This window comes from Ursus arctos, unplaced genomic scaffold (assembly GCF_023065955.2).
Source record: "Ursus arctos isolate Adak ecotype North America unplaced genomic scaffold, UrsArc2.0 scaffold_17, whole genome shotgun sequence".
NCBI classification, from domain to species: domain Eukaryota; kingdom Metazoa; phylum Chordata; class Mammalia; order Carnivora; family Ursidae; genus Ursus; species Ursus arctos.
The window spans coordinates 22,866,520-22,888,351 of NW_026622841.1; the positions used below are offsets into that span (position 1 = coordinate 22,866,520).

The 21,832-nt window shown below is 38.8% G+C and overlaps 1 protein-coding gene and 1 long non-coding RNA gene across 2 annotated transcripts in view; one reads left to right on the plus strand and one right to left on the minus strand.

The window, feature by feature from the left end:
• The window catches only part of LOC113253421 (uncharacterized), a 48,899-nt gene extending 37,681 nt beyond the window's left edge, over positions 1-11,218 (plus strand). Inside the window, exon 7 of the long non-coding RNA XR_008959693.1 lies at positions 10,944-11,218. This is a non-coding gene — a long non-coding RNA (uncharacterized LOC113253421). The remainder of the gene's footprint in view (positions 1-10,943) is intronic.
• ME2 (malic enzyme 2) overlaps positions 1-21,620 on the minus strand; it is a 46,191-nt gene extending 24,571 nt beyond the window's left edge. Inside the window, exons 1-3 of the mRNA XM_026496329.4 lie at positions 21,414-21,620; positions 13,733-13,852; positions 4,849-4,982 (exon numbers count right to left, since the gene is read on the minus strand). Coding sequence (XP_026352114.1) covers positions 4,849-4,982; positions 13,733-13,840 — 242 coding nt within the window. The 5' untranslated portion in view covers positions 13,841-13,852; positions 21,414-21,620. The remainder of the gene's footprint in view (positions 1-4,848; positions 4,983-13,732; positions 13,853-21,413) is intronic.
• Positions 21,621-21,832: the final 212 nt, after the last annotated feature.

The window sequence follows — 21,832 nt, forward strand, 5'->3', positions numbered from 1 at the left end:
GGTAGATGATGATAACGAAGAAGAGGAGGAGGAGGAGGAGAACAGCAGAAACAAGAGCTGGGGCGCCTGGGTGGCACAGTGGTTGGGCGTCTGCCTTCGGCTCAGGGCGTGATCCCGGCATTACGGGATCGAGCCCCACATCAGGCTCTTCCACTATGAGCCTGCTTCTTCCTCTCCCACTCCCCCTGCTTGTGTTCCCTCTCTCGCTGGCTGTCTCTATCTCTGTTGAATAAATAAATAAAATCTTTAAAAAAAAAAAGAAACAAGAGCTAACATTTACTCAGCCCTTACTATGAGTCAGGCTCTATACCAGCCACTAGAAATGCAAAGACTACCATTAGACCACCCTACTCTTAAGGAAATAACTTTCAAGGTGATTGACATGTAAATATGAAAGCAAAATAAAGTGGCATTCATTCAAATATTTACTATATACTATGTGCCAGGCGCTACTTAGATTCCCAGGATATAAGAAGTGACCCCTGGGGGGTGCCTGGGTGGCACAGCGGTTAAGCGTCTGCCTTTGGCTCAGGGCGTGATCCCGGCGTTATGGGATCAAGCCCCACATCAGGCTCCTCAGCTATGAGCCTGCTTCTTCCTCTCCCACTCCCCCTGCTTGTGTTCCCTCTCTCGCTGGCTGTCTCTATCTCTGTCGAATAAATAAATAAAATCTTAAAAAAAAAAAAAAAAAGAAGTGACCCCTGGGGAAGAATGAAAGGGGGGGTAAACAGAAAGGGGAATGAACCATGAGAGACTGTGGACTCAGGGAAACAAACTGAGGGCTTCAGAGGGGAGGGGGGGATTGGGATGGGCCAGTGATGGGTATTAAGGAGGGCACATATTCCATGGTGCACTGGGTGTTACATGCAAATAAAGAATCATGGAACATTGCATCAAAAACTGGGGATGTACTGTATGGTGACTAATATAACAAAATAAAAATTAAAAAAAAAAAAAAAAGAAGTGACCCCTGTCCTTGTGGAGTTAGAATCCAGTAGCTTAAAGGCATTATAAGGTCTATATAGAGCGCAGAGGTTCCACAAAGGCAATGGTCAGTTCGTATACATATATAAATAATGGCTTTTCAAGAATAAAGCTTAGAAAACTGGGAAATGTTGACTTGAAAAAACCAGTGACAGGTCACTTGGCTGGCTCAGTCAGAAGAGTGTATGACTCTTGATCTCGGGGTTGTGAGTTTGATGTTGGGTATAGAGAGAACTAAAAAATAAAATAAAATAAATGAACTTAAAAAAGAAAAGCCGTAGATGCTTCCACTATTAAAAAGAAAAAGAAAAAAGCCAGTGATCACCTTGAATTAAATATGTATAAAACAGACTCACTACTTTTTACTCAAACTTGTCTCTCCTCCTGTTATCATCTGACCAAATGGGAATCTGAGATCCCATTCTTGATTTCTTCCTCTCCCACTCTGTCTTACCTTGGTCTAATAAATCAAAAAGACCTACAGTGTCCACCTGCTAAATAATTTTCAAATATACCTATATCTCCCCTCCAACCTCATCCTGTCCAAGCCAGCATCATTTCTCACCTGGGCTACCTCAAGAACTTTCTTTCTTTTCTTTTTGTTTCTTTTTCTTTCTTTTCCTTCCTTCCTTCCTTCCTTCCTTCCTTCCTTCCCTTTCTTTCTTTTCTTTCTTCTTTCTTTCTTTCTTTCTTTCTTTCTTTCTTTCTTTCTTTCTTTCTCTCTCTCTCTCTCTCTCTCTCTTTCTTTCTTTCTTTCTTTCAGGTGGGGGCAGAGGGAGGAGAGAGAATCTTAAGCAGGCTCCGCACCAGCAATGGAGCCCAACTCAGGGCTCAATCTCATAACCCTGAGATCATGAGCTGAAATCAAGAGTTGAATGCTTTACTGACTGAGCCACCTATGCGCCACACCTCAAGAACTTTCTAACTAGTTTTTATATACACAATTTTGCCCCCTGCTCCAATCTATTCTTCTCTTTAAAAAAAATAACTCTGTCCATTTCTATTCTCCTTAAATGCCTTCCGAACACCCATTAAATAAGCTTATGCTTCTAAGATAGTTAACAAGACCTCTGCCTACTTTCTAGCCTCATCTTCCTACTGAACTTACTTCAGTTTCTCAAATGCACACATCTCTTACCTTAGTGTTGCTATATACAAGGCACCCTTTGCCTGGAACACCCTCTATCCATGCACAGTCCCATACTTACACCCCCCGAATGCAACACAGGTGGCACGCTCTCCCTTTCTGCCCGTTCCCCTCCCGCACCACACATATATACACAGATTTTCCTGTTTTCAGGTCCCTCAGCACCCTACTCCTACTTCTGCGATTCTCACTCCACTTCCTGACTTTGTCTTCCCTCTAGCCTGGATGATACCATGAGCTAGGGACTATTGCCTTATAGAAGTCTGTATTTCCAGTATCTGGCAAAGTAAATGGAATGTAAATGGTGTGCAAATATTTGATGAATAAATAGGGAGAAGTGATTCTATTTGTAAGAGGAATAATATTTTCTATGTAGTTACTGCAGGTAGAAATAATACCAGTAGGTGGTAAAGGGAAGAAGATCGCTCCTCAGGCTAAGGAAGAAAACAATTAAGATTGAACAGCTTTATGAAACAGCAGAGATGTCAAGAACAGATGATGATGAACTATCAGGCACATGTGATTCACTTTCACCTTCATTTCACTTTGGTCACTGAACTGAATGCTTCCCACTGAATCTTGTCTCCACCGAGGATTGTTACAGCTCAGAAATCTTGAATGCCACTAACGCAGTACTCTGATCACAACCCTCTCCCCTTTGGCTAGCTATACAATGGCCCGCTTCACAATTCTTAGGGAGATCTCTGGCTCCTGGATCGCTTCATTTTCTCCTGTTCTATTAGGTTCCCTCCTAGCATCTCTTCTTTCCCTACTCTGGATCCCACGATCGACCCTCTCACTCTCAACAAATCTTCACCATTGTGGAACACGCCCGCAGCTTTATCAGTGCACTACCCTGCCACAGTGTCTGTCTCTTCCGGCCATGAACTCTCGGAAGGCAAGGGCTGGAATTTCTCATTTTTGTAGTTCTAGAGCTTAAAATAATGCTTGGCACATTAAGAGCCTTGAATGAATATTAGCTGAATGAATTAATGTAGCATCTTTGCCAGCTCAGCAAACCCCAAACCTGAATTATTGTTACATTTCACCTTTTCTGTGGAAAAAATAACATTGCTGGGCAGAATGGCATCAATACAAACAAGACTATGCCACTAGGCCTTCCGGGCCTACCCATGCCTTTAATCTGTCCTTGTTTAGCTTCACTTTTGGCTAAATGGCTGTTCTGTGATTCATTATTTGTGTATGACAAATCATGGAACACTACATCGAAAACTAAGGATATACTGTATGGGGACTAACATAACATAATAAAAAATTACTTAAAAAAATTTTTTAAATAAAAGAATTCTCTATAAATAAATAAATAAATGGCTGTTCTGAACATTTATCACTCTCCTTACCAATTTTATTTAACCTCGGCTTGGCCTTTATAAATCTTAGCCACGACCTTCATATTCTACATCAAAGAGAAAATCAAGGTCATCGGGTGGGATGAGATCTCCAAGCGCTGCTCTACCAGCTGCATAGTTTACCCTTACCTGTGCCTGTATTTTATCTTCGCTCTTGCCTTAGAGAATGAACTGTTCTTTTTTCTTGTTCAAGGCCAGCCTCTACCTCTGCACTCAACCCAATGCTCTCTATCTTTGCATTTGACCCTATGAGCTCTACTTTTGCACTTGACTATATGTCCCTTTCCATTCTCTGGGATCTTGTTCTATCAATTACCCTTTCTTCTGGGCTCATTCCTCACAGCGCAAGCACCTTTAATTTTCTCCTAGCCTGAAATATACCACCTCAAATATAATCCCCAAACAGGACTATAAATCCAAGTCTTGCTTTCCTTACTCTTCAGCATCTTTCCTATCCCCTTACCTAACTTCTTGAAAGAGTCTGCATTTCCTTTCATCTCAATCATTTCTCAGTCTATTGTACTCTTCCTTTTGCCCCATCAGATCAAAGAAACCACTCTCACCTGTCATCAAACAATCTCCTGTACTTAACAAACCCAAAAAGGTATTTTTAATTCTGCATTCAGACTGATCCCTCTATGCAGAATACCTTGCCCTTCTTTCTCATTTTACCTGCCACCTGTAACATACTGTTTAAAAATCAGCTCAGGTATCACTTCCTCTAGGAAGCTTTAATGGACTCCCTAAGTTCGGCTAGGAGCCCTATTTGTGCTTTCAGAATATCCTCTGCATATTCCTTTTTCTCATTGTTCTGCACACTGCCATATAGAGTACAATGATGATCACAATATAACTATTGATAAGCTTCTAGAAGGCAGGGCTGGATGTTACTGGGGTGGCAATACATTCTAGTTTGCCTGGGACAGTTTCATTTATTTCTCTTTTTCACTTCCCTGGATTGGACGATATATTAAATTGTCAGCTATCCTTTACCTACTTTACAACCTCAGTGGCTAGTACAGTGGCACACACAAAATACAGGATTAATAAAGTTGTTGAATAGAAAGGGTACAAATCAGATGATACTCTGCTTCTAACAGTCCATTGAAGCCTGAAATGCTCTCTGATTTTAAGCTTAAAAAACAGATTTCTGCTAAATTTTACAATAGTGAACACAAGTATTCGGTGAAATAAAGGAAACATAATCACTATAAAAATAATAGTTAACTGCCTAAAACACAAGCTTCATTATAAGACTGCATATTTCTTACACAATAATAACCATAATGCTCCTAATTTTTCTCATCAGAGCATCAATAAAGAACTAAACATCTAAACAACTCTTACTTTTCCAAAGGGCCATTCAATTTTTTCACGTTTCTATGAAATCGTAAAGCTTGAATATCTTGTGTCTCTATTTTGGGAGGTAGAAGTCCTTGAAGACCAAGCATTTGTCGTTCTTGTAATGTAAATGCCATTCCCTAAAAAGGAGAAAAAGATGAAAAATTATTGCTTACTGAGGTTGCAATGGTGCTATCCTGCAAAATGTAATTTAAATGTAAATTTTTTAAAAATCATTAAGATATCATTTTGCCCAGACCGTCAAAAATTTGTAAGACTGATGATCTCTAGTATTGGTAAGGGTGTGGTAAAAGAGTTACTCTCACATACCATTGCTGGAAATGTAAACAGGTTTTAGTTTTTTAGAAAACAACTTAAAAATATTTTTAAATTTGAATGTACATACACTACTTCTAGACAGCCATCTTAGAGAAATATTCATACATAAAATAAGGAGGCATATACAAAAAAATTAATTATAGTACTGTTTCTAGTTCTCTTGACTATTACAAACTAACTAAAAGCCCATCAATTACGGAACAGTTAAAGAACCCATGGTATTTCCATACCATGAAATACCATACACTTAAACACAGATCTCCAGTTATGTAGAAGTATCTCCCAGACACATAGTTAAGAAAATAAAGCAAGCTGCAAATCAAACATACTCACTGTTGACTGTTGTGTTCAGAAAACCCCCATAAAGTACATATTATACACAGTTGCATGCATACATTAGAAATAAAATTAACAGACTACAGCTTGAAAGAACACAGACCAAAGTGATGACAGAAGCTACCCTTGCTAGAAAAAGGTGAGGCTGAGCTGAAGAGGGCAAAGGAAACAATGATACTTAGGAAGACATTAACCTATATCATAAGAAAATCTTTTCCAATTTCTGATACTCAGTTGTGTGTTAAATTCTTTTCATAGAAGTGATGTCAGTGAAAATGCCAGAGTAAGGACTTCCCAAATCTTTTCCTCTATAAAAGCAAAAAGAACACTGGCCAAGTGATCAGAATAAACTTCTTCAGAATTCTGGAAACTAACCAAAGGCTTCAGCAATCAGGGAACATTTTATTCAAGAAAAACAACTGAATTCTCATAAGAACAGCAAGTTTCATGACATTTTTATTTGTCTTATTCCTATGCTTCCCTCCTCAGCCCCCTGTAGCCTAGAAAATAGCAATCACTATGAAACAATCACTTTGAAAAACAGAGCCTGGCAGCTACTAAAGGGAGGCCAGAGATAATTCTAAAGCCCCATACTCAGGAAATTTGCCATTATTTGACCTGTCTGGTGGTTTGGTGGAAGACCCCACTTGCAAGGCTGTCTTTATTTAATCAGATTTGGAGTACCCCGTGTGAACAGCTTTTTCTCCAGAAGAGCTTGTTGAAAACAATCAGAGGTAATTATTTAACATGGCAGCTGTCTGAGGCAGTGGATAACAGCAAACAATAGACTAACCAAAAAGCTGCAAAAGAAAAGCTGAGGAACAAAATGTCCACAGGGTAGATGGGAATTTGAAAGCTTGACATATTCCTAAGATTCTAGATAGTCACCACGAGCTATAGGCAAGTCTAGAAAAGACTTGGGAAGGCCCTTAGCTCCCACCTCTGGTTAACCTTGAGGCTCTGTGTAGGGCTGATGTGTAATTGTAAACTGCCTGAGTACTAAAGGCATGCCCCAACAGGTACACAGAGCCCTTAGGTATTTAAGTCTCCGTCTAATCATTAGTTGACCACTAAGCTAACAAAGCAGACTTTAGTGGGCATATCAAAACAAGAATAAAGACTTTTAAAAAGTAGTTCAATTATACTTTACACACATTAAAAGAATTAGTTCAGAAATGTCACTAAATAGACAACAGCAATACAACAAACCCTGAGAGGAATATCTGGTTTCCAGAACAGCGACATTATTGAATATGTCCAGTTCTCAACAAAAAATTTTAAGGCATGCAAAAAGACAAAGCTGACTCATACACAGGAAAAAGGGTAGTTAATAGAAACTGTCCCTGAGGAAGGTCAACCATTATACTAACTAAACAAAGACTTTAGGGATTTTAAATATGTTCAAAGTACTAAAAGACATCACATCTAAAGAACTAAAGGGAAGTATAAGAATGATATCCCACTAACTACAGAATATCAATGAAAACATATAAAAAAGAACCAAATGTAGAAATTCTGGAATTCAAAGTACAGTAACTGAAATAAAAAAATTCAGAGGGGCTGAACAGCAGATTTGAGCAGGTGGAAGAAAGGATTGGCAAACATAAAGAAAAGTCAATTGAGATTATCCAGTCTGAGAAACAGAAAGAAAAAGCAATGAGTAAATATGAACAGAGCCTCAGAGACCTGTGGGATACCATCAACTGTGCCAGTGTATGCCTAACAGGAGTCCCAGAAGGCAAAGAGAGAAAAGGACAAAAGAATATTTGAAGAAATAATGGCCAAAAGCTTCTCAAATCAATGAGAAACATTACCCCTGGAAGAAACACACATCCTAGAAGCTCAACAGCTCCAATCAGAAAAAAACTCAAAGAGATCTACACCTAAACACATCATATTCAAACTGTTAAAAGACAAAAGAAGAAACTTAAAAGCAGAGAGAAGTCACCCATCATGTACAGGGGATCCTCAAAAAGAGGAACAGCTAATTTCTTAACAGAAACCACAGAGGCCATAAGGCAGTAGGATGACATATAATGCTGAAAGAAAAAAAAAAAAACCTGTCAGGGCGCCTGGGTGGCACAGCGGTTAAGCGTCTGCCTTCAGCTCAGGGCGTGATCCCGGCATTGTGGGATCGAGCCCCACATCAGGCTCCTCCACTATGAGCCTGCTTCTTCCTCTCCCACTCCCCCTGCTTGTGTTCCCTCTCTTCGCTGGCTGTCTCTATCTCTGTCAAATAAATAAATAAAATCTTTAAAAAAAAAAAAAAAAACAAACAAACAAACAAAAAAAACCTGTCAACCAAGAATTTCTAAATCCTTACAAAATTATCCAAAAACGAAGAAGAAATTGAGATATTTTCAAATAAACTTATTGTTGGCAGGCCTGTCTCACAAGGATATCAAAGGGAGTCCTTTAGGCTGAAATAAAGACACTAGACAGTAACTCAAATCTACATGAAGAAATAAAGAACACACGTAAGATCACCATATAGGTAAATATAAAAGTCAGTATAAATATATTTTTTTGTTTATAGCTCTTCATCTCTCCTACTTGACTTAAAAGACAACTACATAAAGAAATAATTATAAATCTGTATTGATGGTCATACAGTGCATAAACATATAACTTTTATGACAAAGCAGATAAAAGGAAAGGCTGGAACTATACAGGAACAGTTTCTATGTACTATTAAAATTAAGTTGGAATCAATCTGAATCAGACTGTTATAAAGATGGTAATTATAATCCCCACGGCAAACCACTAAGAAAATAACTCAGAAAAAGGCAGTAGAAGAAATGACAAGGGAATGAGTATGGTATACTAGAAAATATCAATTTAACACAAAGGAGGGGAACAATGGAGAAATAGAGGAACAAAAAAGACAAGACCTTTAGAAAACCAACACCAAAATGACAGACATAAACTGTATCTTATCAACCATTATATAATGTAAATTAATTAAAATCTACAATAAAAAGGCATGAATTGGTAAGACGGAGAACATGATCCAATTTTATGCTGTCTACAGGAGACACACTTTGATTCAAAACACAATTAAGTAGAAAGTAAAAGGATGGAAAAAGATACACCACGTAAATGGTAACCCAAAGAGAACTGGAATGACTAAATTAATAACAAACAAAATAGATTGTGAAATACACATTGTTCAAAGAGAAGGACATTTTATAATGATAAAAAGGTCAATCCATTAAGAAGGTGTAACAATTATAAATATTTTTGCATCTGTGAAAAAGGCCCAGAATACATGAAGCAAAAACTGACAGAATCCATGAAGAAAGACAAGTTGGAGACTTTGATACCTCACTTCCAATAATGGAGAAAACCACTACATAAAAACTCAGAAGAAGACAGAAGACCTGAACAACACTGTAAAGCGACTAGACCTGACAGACATGTCTGACACACTCCATGCAACAGCAACAGGATATACATCCTTCCAACCGAGTGCACATGGAATATTCTCCAGGACATATGTTAAACCATAAAACAAGTCTCAATAAATTCAAAAGGATTTAAATAATCCAAATAAGATCTCCAACCATAATGCAATGAGATCAAAAATCAATAATACAAGGAAATTTGGGGAATTCACAAATATACGGATTTTAAACAACACACTCCTAAATGACCAACTGACCAAAGAAGAAATCACAAAGGAAATTAGGAGATACTTGGAGATGAATTAAAACACACATACCAAAGCTTATGGGGATGCAGTGAAAGCAATGCCTACTGGAAAATTTACAGCTATAAATGTCCACATTAAAAAGGTAGAAAGATCGCAAATCAATAATCTAAACTTCTACCTTAGGAAACTAGTGGGGGAGAGAAAGAGCAAACTAAACCTGAAGCAAAAAGGAAAGAAGGAAATACAAAATATCAGAGTGAAAATAAATGAAATAGAAAACAGAAAAACAACTAGAAAAATAAACAGTGAACCCAAGAGCTGGTTCTTTGAAAATATGTACAAAATTGATAAACCTTTAGCTATACTGGAAAAGGAAAAAAAGGGAGAAGACTGAAATCACTAAATCTTTGCAACTCATGTTTCTCCTTGTAAGATTTCACCTAAGGCCAGGATATATAAAAGAGGTAAAACCCAAACTGTCACCCTTACTTCCTTTTCCCACTCTAGTACAAGGCTAAAGTGGAAAAGCTAAACTTCATTTATTTTTTAAAATCATTCATTTATTTAAGTGATCTCTGCACCCACTGCGGGGCATGAACTCATGACCATGAGATCAAGAGTCGTATGCTAAGCCAGCCAGGCACCCCTTAACTTTAGATTTAAATGAACTAATTAGTTCACTTAAAGGTGCTTTACCTACCCTACTGCCAAAGATAAATGAGTTGGCTACACAAGGTGTCACTGCCTATCTCCTATTTAGGCTTAAGGGACACTCAAAAGCGTTTTATTTGGGGTGCCTGGGTAGCTCAGTCAGTTGGGTGACCAACACTTTAGATTTTATTTATTTCTTGAGAGAAAGAGAGAGAGCACGAGCAGTGGGAGGGACAGAAGGAGAGGGACAATCTCAATCAGACTCTGAGCTGAGTGCAGAGCCTGACGTGGGGCTCCATCTCACGACCCCAAGATCATGACCTGAGGTGAAATCAAGAGTCAGATGCTTAACCAACTAAGCCACTCAGGTGCCCCTGCTGTCCAACTCTTGATCTCGGCTTGGGTCTTGATCTCAGGGTCATGAGTTCAAGCCCCACGTTGGGCGTGGAGCCTACTTAAAAAAAAAAGTTTAAAAAGAAAGCATTTTATTTATAATGCAGAGAAGTTAAAGTGATTTAAAAAACAATTTTATATATTAAATATTTATGTTAATAGTTGATCAAATGCTTAAATTTGCTAGCCTGGTATTAACAAGTGAAGCAAGCCCCGCAAAGATAACATTAGCTTCAAATGAACACCTTTAACAGTCCACTTCTCCACCTCTGTCCATTTCCCTGGGCCACCTGTTCCACCATGTCTGCCCTTTTCTCATCTATGCCACAGCAATGCCCTCCCAATTAACACAGTGGTAAGTGTGCCTCCTTTGGCTGATCCTGAAAGATCCCCTATGCTATTTTCCTTTAGACACACCCAGTTTCACTAAGCCAATATTGATAAACATCCGTTAACTACATCTGAATACTGGGAAGAAAGAAAAGGCCCCTTCTATTCGTTTCCCTCCAAGTGCAATTAGAATAAACTGTCAGGAATTAGGAAGTTACCAAATACCTATTTATAAAACTGATAACTAGTAACTAATGATTCATAATGTCAAGACTGAAAACAATATTCAACAATAGCATCATGGCTAACTAAATTATAAAACATCCCCTGAAAGGAGCAACTCACATAGAATTTACAGTGCCTTAAGTAGCTTTACAATTTTCCTTTTCCTCCGTAACAGTTTAGATGAAGAAACTGGGATCCAAAGTGGATTACGCTGAAGATTACGCAGCCTGGAAGGGTCAAGCTGGGTCTCTCTTCAGTCTCCCTGATTCCAAATCTACCTACTGGACTATGATGCAGCCATATATAGAAGGCTTATGAACCATCATGGACATTATTTATAATATACTCTTCCCAGTACTAAAATGGCATATACAATTGTATCCTATGATCTTCAAAGTAAATACACTTTTAAGGGGATTTGGCAAAATAAAAACAGATGATATGCTGGGATGGTAGGAATGTGATTTTTCTTTCTTTTATTAGTCATAATATAATTCTTATTATTTATGAAAATAATAAGAAAAATTTGAATTAGTTTACTATTAGACATCTAGCCAGGGGAAGTTAAAATAAAAACAAACAAAAACCCTCGCAGAATTAAGAACCATAAAACCACAGCTCCAGGTACAAACTAGAAAGTGCATAGTTCCTACAGGAAAGGATGCAGTGCTGAGTTTCAAAAAATTATCTAAAAAGTTTACCAAATGAGGAGAAAAGGGGAAATCCAATCTTCCACTTGCACAGTCTTTTGAACATTTCAAAATGCTGTATTACCTACATGATTTAAATGAGAAAACTGAGGTCTGGAGAGGTTAAATGAAGAGTCAAAGTTTCATGGCTAGTAAATCCAAATTCACACTGAAACTCCTGCTTATAACCTAGCACAATGACGTCCAATCCTTTAAAGTATAAGGACTTTTAAAAAATTTCATAAAGAATTTCATATTCATACCAGAATAAGCAAATCTATAGGAAGAGAAAACAGATTCGTGGTTGCCAGGAGCTGAGAAGGGGGAGGGGGAGTGACTGCAGAATGGCATCTGGTTTCCATTTCAGGTGATGGATGCACACACTGAATGTACGTAATGTCACTGACCTATACACTTTTAAACTGTTACAACTGTAAACTGTACACTATTTACCACAATGAAAAAGTCTTAAAGACATAGTAACAGGTCTGCCTTTAGTAGACAGTGATTACAGACATCTTAAAAGATTACAGACAATCTTAAAAGAATTCAATACCGCCTAAAATTACTCTTTTATTAATGATAGCAACATACTCTTAAAACATTTAGCCTACAACGTTTGAAGCACAAACCTGATTTCTTTTAAGTTCCCAAGGAGTTCATGACCCTCAAATCAGGAATCACTAGTCTATGTTCCTTCTTGAACACATAACAAAAAACTATTCCTGATGCTTAAGGGGTTTCCAAAAATGATCTTTCGATGAGGTAACCTTACGGATGCTACCCAACCTTAGAGATTTCAGAGGGCCAGAGCATTAGATTTTATTTTCTTTACAGAAGTACTGTAATGCATTTTAGACTACCCTCCTCCTTAAAATTAATTTGCCACTTAATGTACTTTATAAATTTCTCATAATTCCCTCATAGTACATTTTAAATAGTTTCTGTAAGGATAAAAATAAAATAAAACCAACATAATTAGCAAATATTTACTATACCCATGGCATTGTAGAAAAATACAGTATTTTGAATGGTCCCTGCGCCAAAGGAACCTGAAATATAGTTAAGAAATACAAATTCATGGAAACATAAATACCAACAATGACAACTTAAGACATGAAAGGAAGCACACAGCAACAGATATCGATTACTTGCCATAGGAACAGGAAGATAAAAACTGCTACAGGGTTTCATAGAAGGGAGCGATTATTTCAGTCTGTGGTGTAAGAAAAGGCTCTACAGGAGAACTGGATTTTGAATGAGTTGCATCTTGAAGATTAAGCAAGATATGGGGAAGCGAGGCAAAAACAAGAGAGGATTAGAATACACCTCTTTAAGCTTCATTTAACTCGCTACTGCCTGCTGAATTCTCACTCTGTCCAAGGTACCAAAAATGCAAAGATAAGGCACTCTGGATGACCCCCGGTTAACTTCCCTTTGTAGGCCTGATGTGTTTTGAAAATATATCATACTGTACAATTAGTTATCCTCAACCCCCATCATGCGAAACAAATGGGATTGGCAAATTTCTGATGACTGTTGTTTTAAAAGAAATCACGCCTTCATCTGAATGCATTATTCCCAAGAGGTAAATTTCACACATTACAATGAGCTCAATGTATCCTCTTAAAAGCTTTTGGTAAGACGTCTCTTTCTAGAAGTATGTGTACTTACTAATTATTATCACCACTAGAAAACAGAGAGGGACTTGCCCACTGAACACAGCTTGGACACAGAATAAAGGCAAGACTAGATAATGCCCATCACTTCTGCCCCAAGAGCATAATGAGGGGTCAGAAGTCTCTCCACTTTGAAGCAGTACTGTGAGATTAATGGGCAAAAGCACTTGTGTGCAATGATTTGTGTCCAAAAAGCTGGTGGAAGTATGGACATTAGACAAAATTTCATTCTACAATTTTAACCCCATCTTCCAAGGGCTCAACTGGATTTGAACTGGGTAAATCTAAATATCCTACACTGGCCAAAAGACCTGGCCAGATTGCTATTCTAGGGAAGTTTTTGAGCTGAAACTAGGAAACAAAGTCTATCTTTTTCTGGTGGTAGAAGTTGTGAGGGGTGAAACTGGGAGCCATAAAGCAGTCATGATTCTTGCCATGTGGAGAAATGTGGAAAGTCATGCAGAAAAAGCAAATACCTCTGAATAGTTTTAGTGTAAAGCTATCAAATAAAAAAAGGTCATACTTTATCAGTCTAAAATATATCAAATCTTTACCAGGAAGAGAGAAAATGTTATGTTAGTATTAATGTTACTAACCTTGTTTGTTCTTGGGTTCAACATGAGTGTCTTCCCTTTTTCTTTTATGTGCATATGACGGCATACTAGAGTATAGGGAGTAGCAACTATTCTTAACCGGGACAACATCTTTCTTTTCACCTGGGGAAAAAGAAGCAAATAAAGGATGAGAAACATATTATAGAACTGCATGCACATCAGGTATCAGTTTTCAAAAGCAGATAGAAGAAAGCTTAATTTTCCACACCTGAAAAAGCTTTATCAAAGTCCATTTATGTTTCTATAGGTGGTAACCATTGTAAAAAAGTAAGAATTGGGTGAAGACAATGACTGACTTTTCCTGACAATACTCCAAGTCCCTAGTTAATAATCACTGCTATTTTGTATATACTGTATACTACAGTGTGATAAACCACAAGTGTGGCAAGTTATATATCTCCTGATTATGAGAGAAAGAAAGAAATCCAGAGATTAAGAAACAAGGTAACTTCTAGTAAACAAAGATATGTGGTCCATGTAAATGCAAATGGGAGTTTAGGTTGAAGGTGGAAAAGTAAGTAACAGAGAAGCCTGGAGCATAAACATTCAGAGGAAGAGAAGCTATTCAAATTCTTAATCTAGCTGTAGAATTTTAATGTACTAATATAATCAGTGTTTAAATATAATGTACTAAAATTGTTTTGTTTTTAAAAACTCTGTTATTTCATATTTTAAAAAACATGCAGATTGGCTAGAAAACACGTTTTTGCCCTTTCACAAACATCACAAACACATGGGAATTTTTCAAAATTGGAAACTCTACATAATACATTACACATTAAATATTTAAAATGGGACTATAATAGATTCTTCTGCATATCAATTCTGCTACCCAAAATCAATTTGCAAAGCCCATTTTTCTTAATCATTACAAATCACTGCAATTATCCCACAATAAGTTTTTACTGGAATTTTTATTTGCTTAGAAATCAAGGTTTGTAGATGGGGTACAGCAAACCATTACAATGGGATTATTTTTAAGTTAATTTTTATGGAAGTGAATTCACATAAAACTTGCCATTTTAAAGTGAACAATTCAGAGGGATTTAGAAAATCCATAATGTTGTGCAACCTATCTCGACCTAGTTCCAAAACATCTTCACCATCCCAGAAGGAAACACTACCCCATTAAACAGTTCTTCCCCCTCCTCCAGTGCCCACAACCACCAACCTGCTTTCTGTCTTTATAGATTTACCTATTCTGGATATTTCATATAAATGTGGTGCACAAATGTGGCCACAAAAACAAAAAATCTGTATGATTATAAGGACATCAAGAATCATGAGAGATGGGGGGCGCCTGGGTGGCACAGCGGTTAAGCGTCTGCCTTCGGCTCAGGGCGTGATCCCGGCGTTGTGGGATCGAGCCCCACATCAGGCTCCTCTGCTATGAGCCTACTTCTTCCTCTCCCACTCCCCCTGCTCGTGTTCCCTCTCTCACTGGCTGTCTTTATCTCTGTCGAATAAATAAATAAAATCTTAAAAAAAAAAAAAAGAATCATGAGAGATGGGGACTGCAGGGTGGGAGGATAGGACAGATGTTTAAAGGTATAAACCTGCAGTGAGAGTCCTAAGAAATAATAATTCCTAAAGATCTAATGCATAGTATAGTGAATATAGACAACAATGTTGTACTATAGTCATCAAACTTTCTAAGAGACTGATCTTAATTGTTCTAACCACTAAAAAGAAATGATAATTATAAAGCATGAGAGGTGATAATTATCACTACAATGGCAATCATATTACAATATATGAATATATCAAATTAATGCTCTACACCTTAAATTTATACAATGCCATACACCAAATATACTTCAATAATAATAATAACAAAGAATTATGAGAGATATACAACAAAATAATTGGGTCACTTTAAAATGTTAGTGAAAGACAAACAGTAAACCTGAATTAAAAAAATGCTATCAAGGACACTTATTGGGACAACTGGCAAAACTGGAAGATATACTGTAGCTTAAATAAAAGTACTGTAAAATGTTAAATTTTCTGTATTTGATAACCGTATGGAAGAGATATCCTTGTTCTGAAAACACAGTGAAGTATTAAGGAGCCAGGAAGTATGATATATGCAACCAAAGCCTTTCAAATCATTTCAAAATAAATTTTAAAAAGATTGAAATGGTAGCATTGATTATGTGTTCATGTGGTTCTTCCAGGAGAGACAGCATTATTTGTCAAAATCAAAACTTTGGTACCAAAAGACTGGATTAGTATTGCAGTATATTGGTGAGGTAGGCAAATCTAAGATATAGTATGGAATACTTTTTACTTTACATCAAAGACAATCTGAAAAAAATTTCATTTTGTAATCAGTACTTGTGGTATAATAAGAAATATATTGGGGGGGGGTGCCTGGGTGGCTCAGTCAGTTAAATGTCTGACTCTTGATTTCCACTCAGGTCGTAATCTCAGGATCCTGAGGTCAAGCCCCAAGACAGGCTTGCAGAGTCTGCTTGAGATTCTCCGCCTCTAGTTCTCCCTCTGCCCCCACCTAAATAAATAAATAAAATCTCAAAAAAAAAGAAATATATTTGGTTTTTGTCCCCAAGTTCTGGCACAGAGCTCCTAAAAATCCTTGGAATTTCCTGAATGATAGGAGTATTTTTTGTTATTCGTAAGAAGTCACTTTTGATCACACTTGAATTTATGCTAATGAGGTGACCTAGGGCTGACCACTATAAGGCCTCAGACAGAGCTGGTCACCAGAGACACCAAGTGGTTAAGAGAGTAGGAACTTTCTGCCCCACTCCAGAGCCTCCAGAAAAGGAAGCGGGCAGGGGCTGAAGACTCTTTAACAAGGAGATCTGAGGGGTGCCGGGGTAGCTCAGTTGGTTCAACAAGGTCTGATGAGCTTTCATGTTGGAGAACACATTAGGTACCGGGGGGAGTGGCGCACTCAGGGAGGGCAAGGAAGCTCTATGTCTCCCCACCCCCACCCCATCAATACCTAGTTCTGTGTATCCCTTCCATCTGTTCCTGAGTTGTATCCCTTTATAATAAACCAGCAAATGTAAGTGAAGTATTTCTCTGAGTTCTGTGCGCCATTATAGCAAATCATCAAAACAGGAGGGGGTTGTGGGAAGCCTCAATTTATAGAGAGTTGGTCAGAAGTGTGGGTCACAACCTGGGACTCGTAACTGGCATCTCACGTAGGGGCAGTCTTTTGGGATTGAACTCTTAACCTATGGGATCTGAAGCTATCTTCGTATGAACAGTGTTAGAATTAAGTTAAATTAAAGCAAACCCAGACAGCATTTGCTGAGAATTGGAGAATTACTGGGTGTGGGGGAAAAAAATCCCGGGTTTAGTGGCCAGAAGAATTTAGACTGCAGGTAAGGAAAATTAAAGTTTTCCCTTTCAGTAGTTAACTTAAGAACAGCATTCTAATACATGAAATCTATTTTCAACTCCTGGTTAAAGTTTTGTTTCTATCCAGGGTGCCTGGGTGGCTCAGTTGTTAAGCGTCTGCCTTTGGCTCAGGGAGTGATCCCGGAGTTCTGGGATCGAGCCCCACGTCGGGCTCTTCCGCTGGGAGCCTGCTTCTTCCTCTCCCACTCCCCCTGCTTGTGTTCCCTCTCTTGCTGGCTGTCTCTCTCTCTCTCAAATAAAATAAATAAAATCTATAAAAAAAAAAAAGTTTTGCTTCTATCCAATACTGAATTTAGTCTGTTAAATAAAGATAATACTACTTATCAAATCTACTTTACATATATTTATGATGATCAAATGAGACTATATGCAAAAAAGTATTATAATTACAGAATGTTTTATCACTGAAATTACTTTATTAGGAAGCGTGAGAGAGTAAGATAAAATATAAAGTAATTTTAATAGTGTCTGTAAAACAGTGCTCATAAGTTAAAAAAATATTAAGGACAAAAAATCTGCCCAAACTAGAACCAAGCACTAAGAGATAGACAGGGAGGCTTCAATACCAGAAATGAGAACAATGAGAGGCAACAAGATAAAATGTTATGTTATGCAGGTGTGATGGAAGGAAAACTCTAAGAATCAGTGAAGTACAAACAGGAACCAAAAGGCAGGGCTTCTAATTTTTAATTAATATGTAAAATTAAGCTGCCTGCTTACCTGACAGTTTCTGGGAAACTGAGATATGCCTCTGGTTTCTCCTCCTGGTGTGTCATTCCCATGGTCTTGCCCTGGAACTTACTCTCTGGTGTTTACAAACGGGACCGGGCCAGAAACTGCCAGGCCACTGGCTGCTGGAGACTACTCTCCCTGGCCCCCTACTTGGGGTTAAAGGAGGTCAGTGCAAGGGAGACAGAAATTAGAGGTCATGATTAGGTGCAATGAGCACAAGCTCTGCAGTCAGACTGGAGTCTGAATCTGGACTCGGCTCATCACCGCTTTGGATTCAGTGTGTCACCCAGGCATTCCCAAATGGTCTCTGAATTGGTGTTAGCCTGGAACACATTTTTCACTGATGTGTGGCCAAATGCAATATAGTCATTCATAAAACAAAATTTATTCTCTTTGCTTTCCTGTTCTAATTATGATCTTCCAACCTTTTTGGTGATAAAAATGTCTTTTCTTTTATGAAAAGATGGGGATGGTGGACTGCAATAGTTCTTAAAAGGGTCCTTAACCTTGACAGAATTAAAAGTTGGCAGTCTGTGTCTGGTCCCAATTGTCCCCCTATACACACCTGCCCATCAAGTCCAAAAGTCTGGGGACTGCCTTAGAAGTCTCACTTTTCTCATCAATGAAACAGGGGAGGGGAAACTCTATTCTGCAGAGCTGTGTAGTAATGATGATATTTATTAAGTATCAAGCAATTAAGAGCTTTATCATCATCATAAAGAGCTTGACTACTTGACATGAAACTTTATTCAATAAAATCCATATCCAGGCAGCTTAGCAGAGTAGTCAAAGGCAAGCTCTGGAATCAGACTACTGGATTTAAATCCTGGCTTGGCCAATGCTAACTCTGATTTTGAATAAGTCTGTTGCAGTTTTCTCATCACTCAAATGGGGATGATAAACAACAGGACCTACTAAACAGGGCCATTTTAAGATTTAAATTAGATAATCCACGTAAGATGCTCATCACAGTGCCCTCTAAGTGCTCTATAAATGTTAGTTATCTAAGCACTATTAGTAGTCGTAATAGATTAAGGTAGTCAGGTGTCTTCTGAATGCCTGTTAGTTTCTGCATCAACATCTGTGAAATCCTTATTAAGAGGCTATAAGGATAGTCATGGTTAGCATTTATTTAAACTATTTCAAATTAAATCTCTAGGTCAGTAATGAGAATTTGGATGGTATACAGATCCAGGCAACATCAGTGTCATTCTGAACAACATCTACAGAATCAATATAGTATTTTTCATTACTTTTGAAATTTGTATGTATTGATCAAAGGAAATATACAGCCATATAATCAAAATGGTGACTTTAAAATAAAAGTTAACTTTTTATAAAATAGATTTTTAGAAAATCATAGAGTGATTTTGATAGTATGAATTTTGTCCACCTTCTAAAATTGATCCTCAGTAAACAACCATAGGTTTCAGTTATTATTTGTTTTAAAATACAACTAAGTTTGGGGTGGCTGGGCGGCTCTGTTAGTGAAGTATCTGACTCTTGATTTCAGCTCAGGTTTCAATCTCAGGGTTGTGAGTTCAAGCCCTGAATTGGGTGTGGAGCCTACTTATAAAATAAAATATGACTAAGTTTGCCGAAAATTCACCAAAGTTAATTATAATTTATTTTAGTTTCACTTAATATAAAATTTAATATAGTTTAGAATACCTTGTTGTTATAGGAAATTAAATACAAGTTATGCATGAGCAGCATTATAGGAGTTAATTTGCAAACGAAATTCTCAAATGGTAAATAAGTTTTTCTTTTATGAATTTTTAACATGTTTCCATAACAAGTGTATTATAAAAGACAAAAACATACATAAACACCTTGTAAAGCTCAAACCTATAAGTAGTTCTTTCTCAGGAGTAAGTACCAAGCAAGAGTATATTTAATTCTCAAGAGAATGAAGAACTTCTATAAAAGCATAGCTCAATATTTCCTTAATAAATAATAAAAGTTCTATCAGCATATCTGGGATCTATGCTTAACTTTTAATTAAGCCTTTATAACTACCATAAAAGAGTCAAATACAGATTGCAAATCAAAGTTCAAAGCTAATTAAAGGTCCAACATTAGAAGACAAGAGTTAAACTGTTTTTTCTGTATTTCTGCAGACCATGCAACATAGTAACATTTAACTCAATTTGTTTTAGTAGTTACACAATAGATTATATATTTATCTATATTTTGTCAGTGTGTGATATGTGTATACATACACACACAAATACACACATGGGGGACGGTGGGGAGGGGAAGTGTGGGCAACCATTTCTTCTCCAACTTCCAGGATGCCTGGAAGCTAAAGAATAAATCCATGAGTAAAGATTAAGATTAAACTTCATGAGTACAACATTGCAATTAATTTAACAACATGAACAATGCTTAAGGAGTGACAGGGTTAAGAGGGGGCTGAGCTGTTATGTTAAATTACCTGAGTTCCAGTCCAGACCTGGCCACCTAAAATCTGTGATCTTGCGCAAGTTACTTCACCTTCTTAAGCCTTAGTTTCTCCATTTGTTAAGTGGAAATAACAGTACCAACCTCAAAGAGTTATTTTGAGATGATTCATGTACAGAACAATGTCCAGCCCATAACCGACAATTTATACGTGCTTCTATTGTTACCAATTGCAACACTAAAGGAAACAACAATGCTATTAACTATTCTGTTTAGAAGTGACTGCCACAAGCATTAGGAAAGTAAATCAAGCAGATAAGGAGATAACGCATTTTGTAAGGAAGCACTACTTTAAGATGTATTATTTTGATTATGCTTCTCATCAAAAGGCAACAAGTTTTCTAGAATTATTTTCGTAACCACGAAAGAAAGTCAAATCCAGGAACGCAAATGTAACACCACCACCACACAAGCAGAGGTGGTTATTACCAGTGTCAAAGAAACACCTGACAATTCTGGTCTATTTATGCCATTTCACATGAATGGACAGAACCGTCCCAATCGTAGAACTTTCTAGCTTGTAGCAAACTTCCTTTAAAGCGAGAAAGGAACGAACGAACAAACACGCGCGCGCGCGCACACACACACACACACACACACACACACAGCCTAACTCCTGTCATTAATTCATCCTTGCAGGAGATTTGATAAAAGGTATCAAGCCACAAAATCGGTCTTTAAAGGGCGCGGGAGGGAGCGACGCTCGTGGTCTGGAAGCCACAGGACCTCATTCCGGGGCGGAAAGGGGGCCGCGCTGGGACCAGCGAGTCGAGAAACGGGGAAGTCGCACCTCAACACCGTGCCCGGGGAAAAGCCGCGGACGTCGGTATTGGGGACCGCCGCGACCTGACCGCTTCCCCGCCCTCAGCCCGGGCTCGGGAAGACGCTTCCCTTCACCTCGCCCCGCCCATCCGCCAAGCGGGTCTGTGCCGGCCGCACTCGTGAAAGCCGCCGGCGGGTCCGCAATCTGCTCGGCGGACCGGGCGGGAGGAGGCCGGCGCCCGCTCCGCTCCCGGAGCTCCCGCCCGGGCCCCGCCGCGCCAGGCCGCCTGCAACCGCGCGCTGCGCGGAGCCTTACCCTAAGTCTGGCCCCGCGACAGGTGGTGCTGCCGGCGGAGAGGCCGCGGCTCTGCCGCCCACACAGGCGATGCTCAGCTGAGGCCGAATCCGGCCCACCTCTTCCCTGAGCTTCGCGGAGCCGGCGCTAGCTCAGGTTCGGACAAGCATGGGCGGCCGACAGCCGGCTGGGCAGCCAGTCAAGCGGCGTAGTGAGCCCGGGAGCCGGGAGGCGGGCCGGCGCGGCTCGGGCGGAGACTGACGGGCGCGCGGGCCAATGCGAAGGCAGAAAGCCGGTCCGGGGGGCGGGGCTCCGGCCGCGACTTCGCGGCGGGCGCGCCCGGGTTCCTTCCCCATAGGACCTTCCTCGATCTTTCTTTGAGGTTACTGTTTTGAGGCCGGGCGCGCGCCAGTGTGGACGCGATCTCGAGGAATACGAGA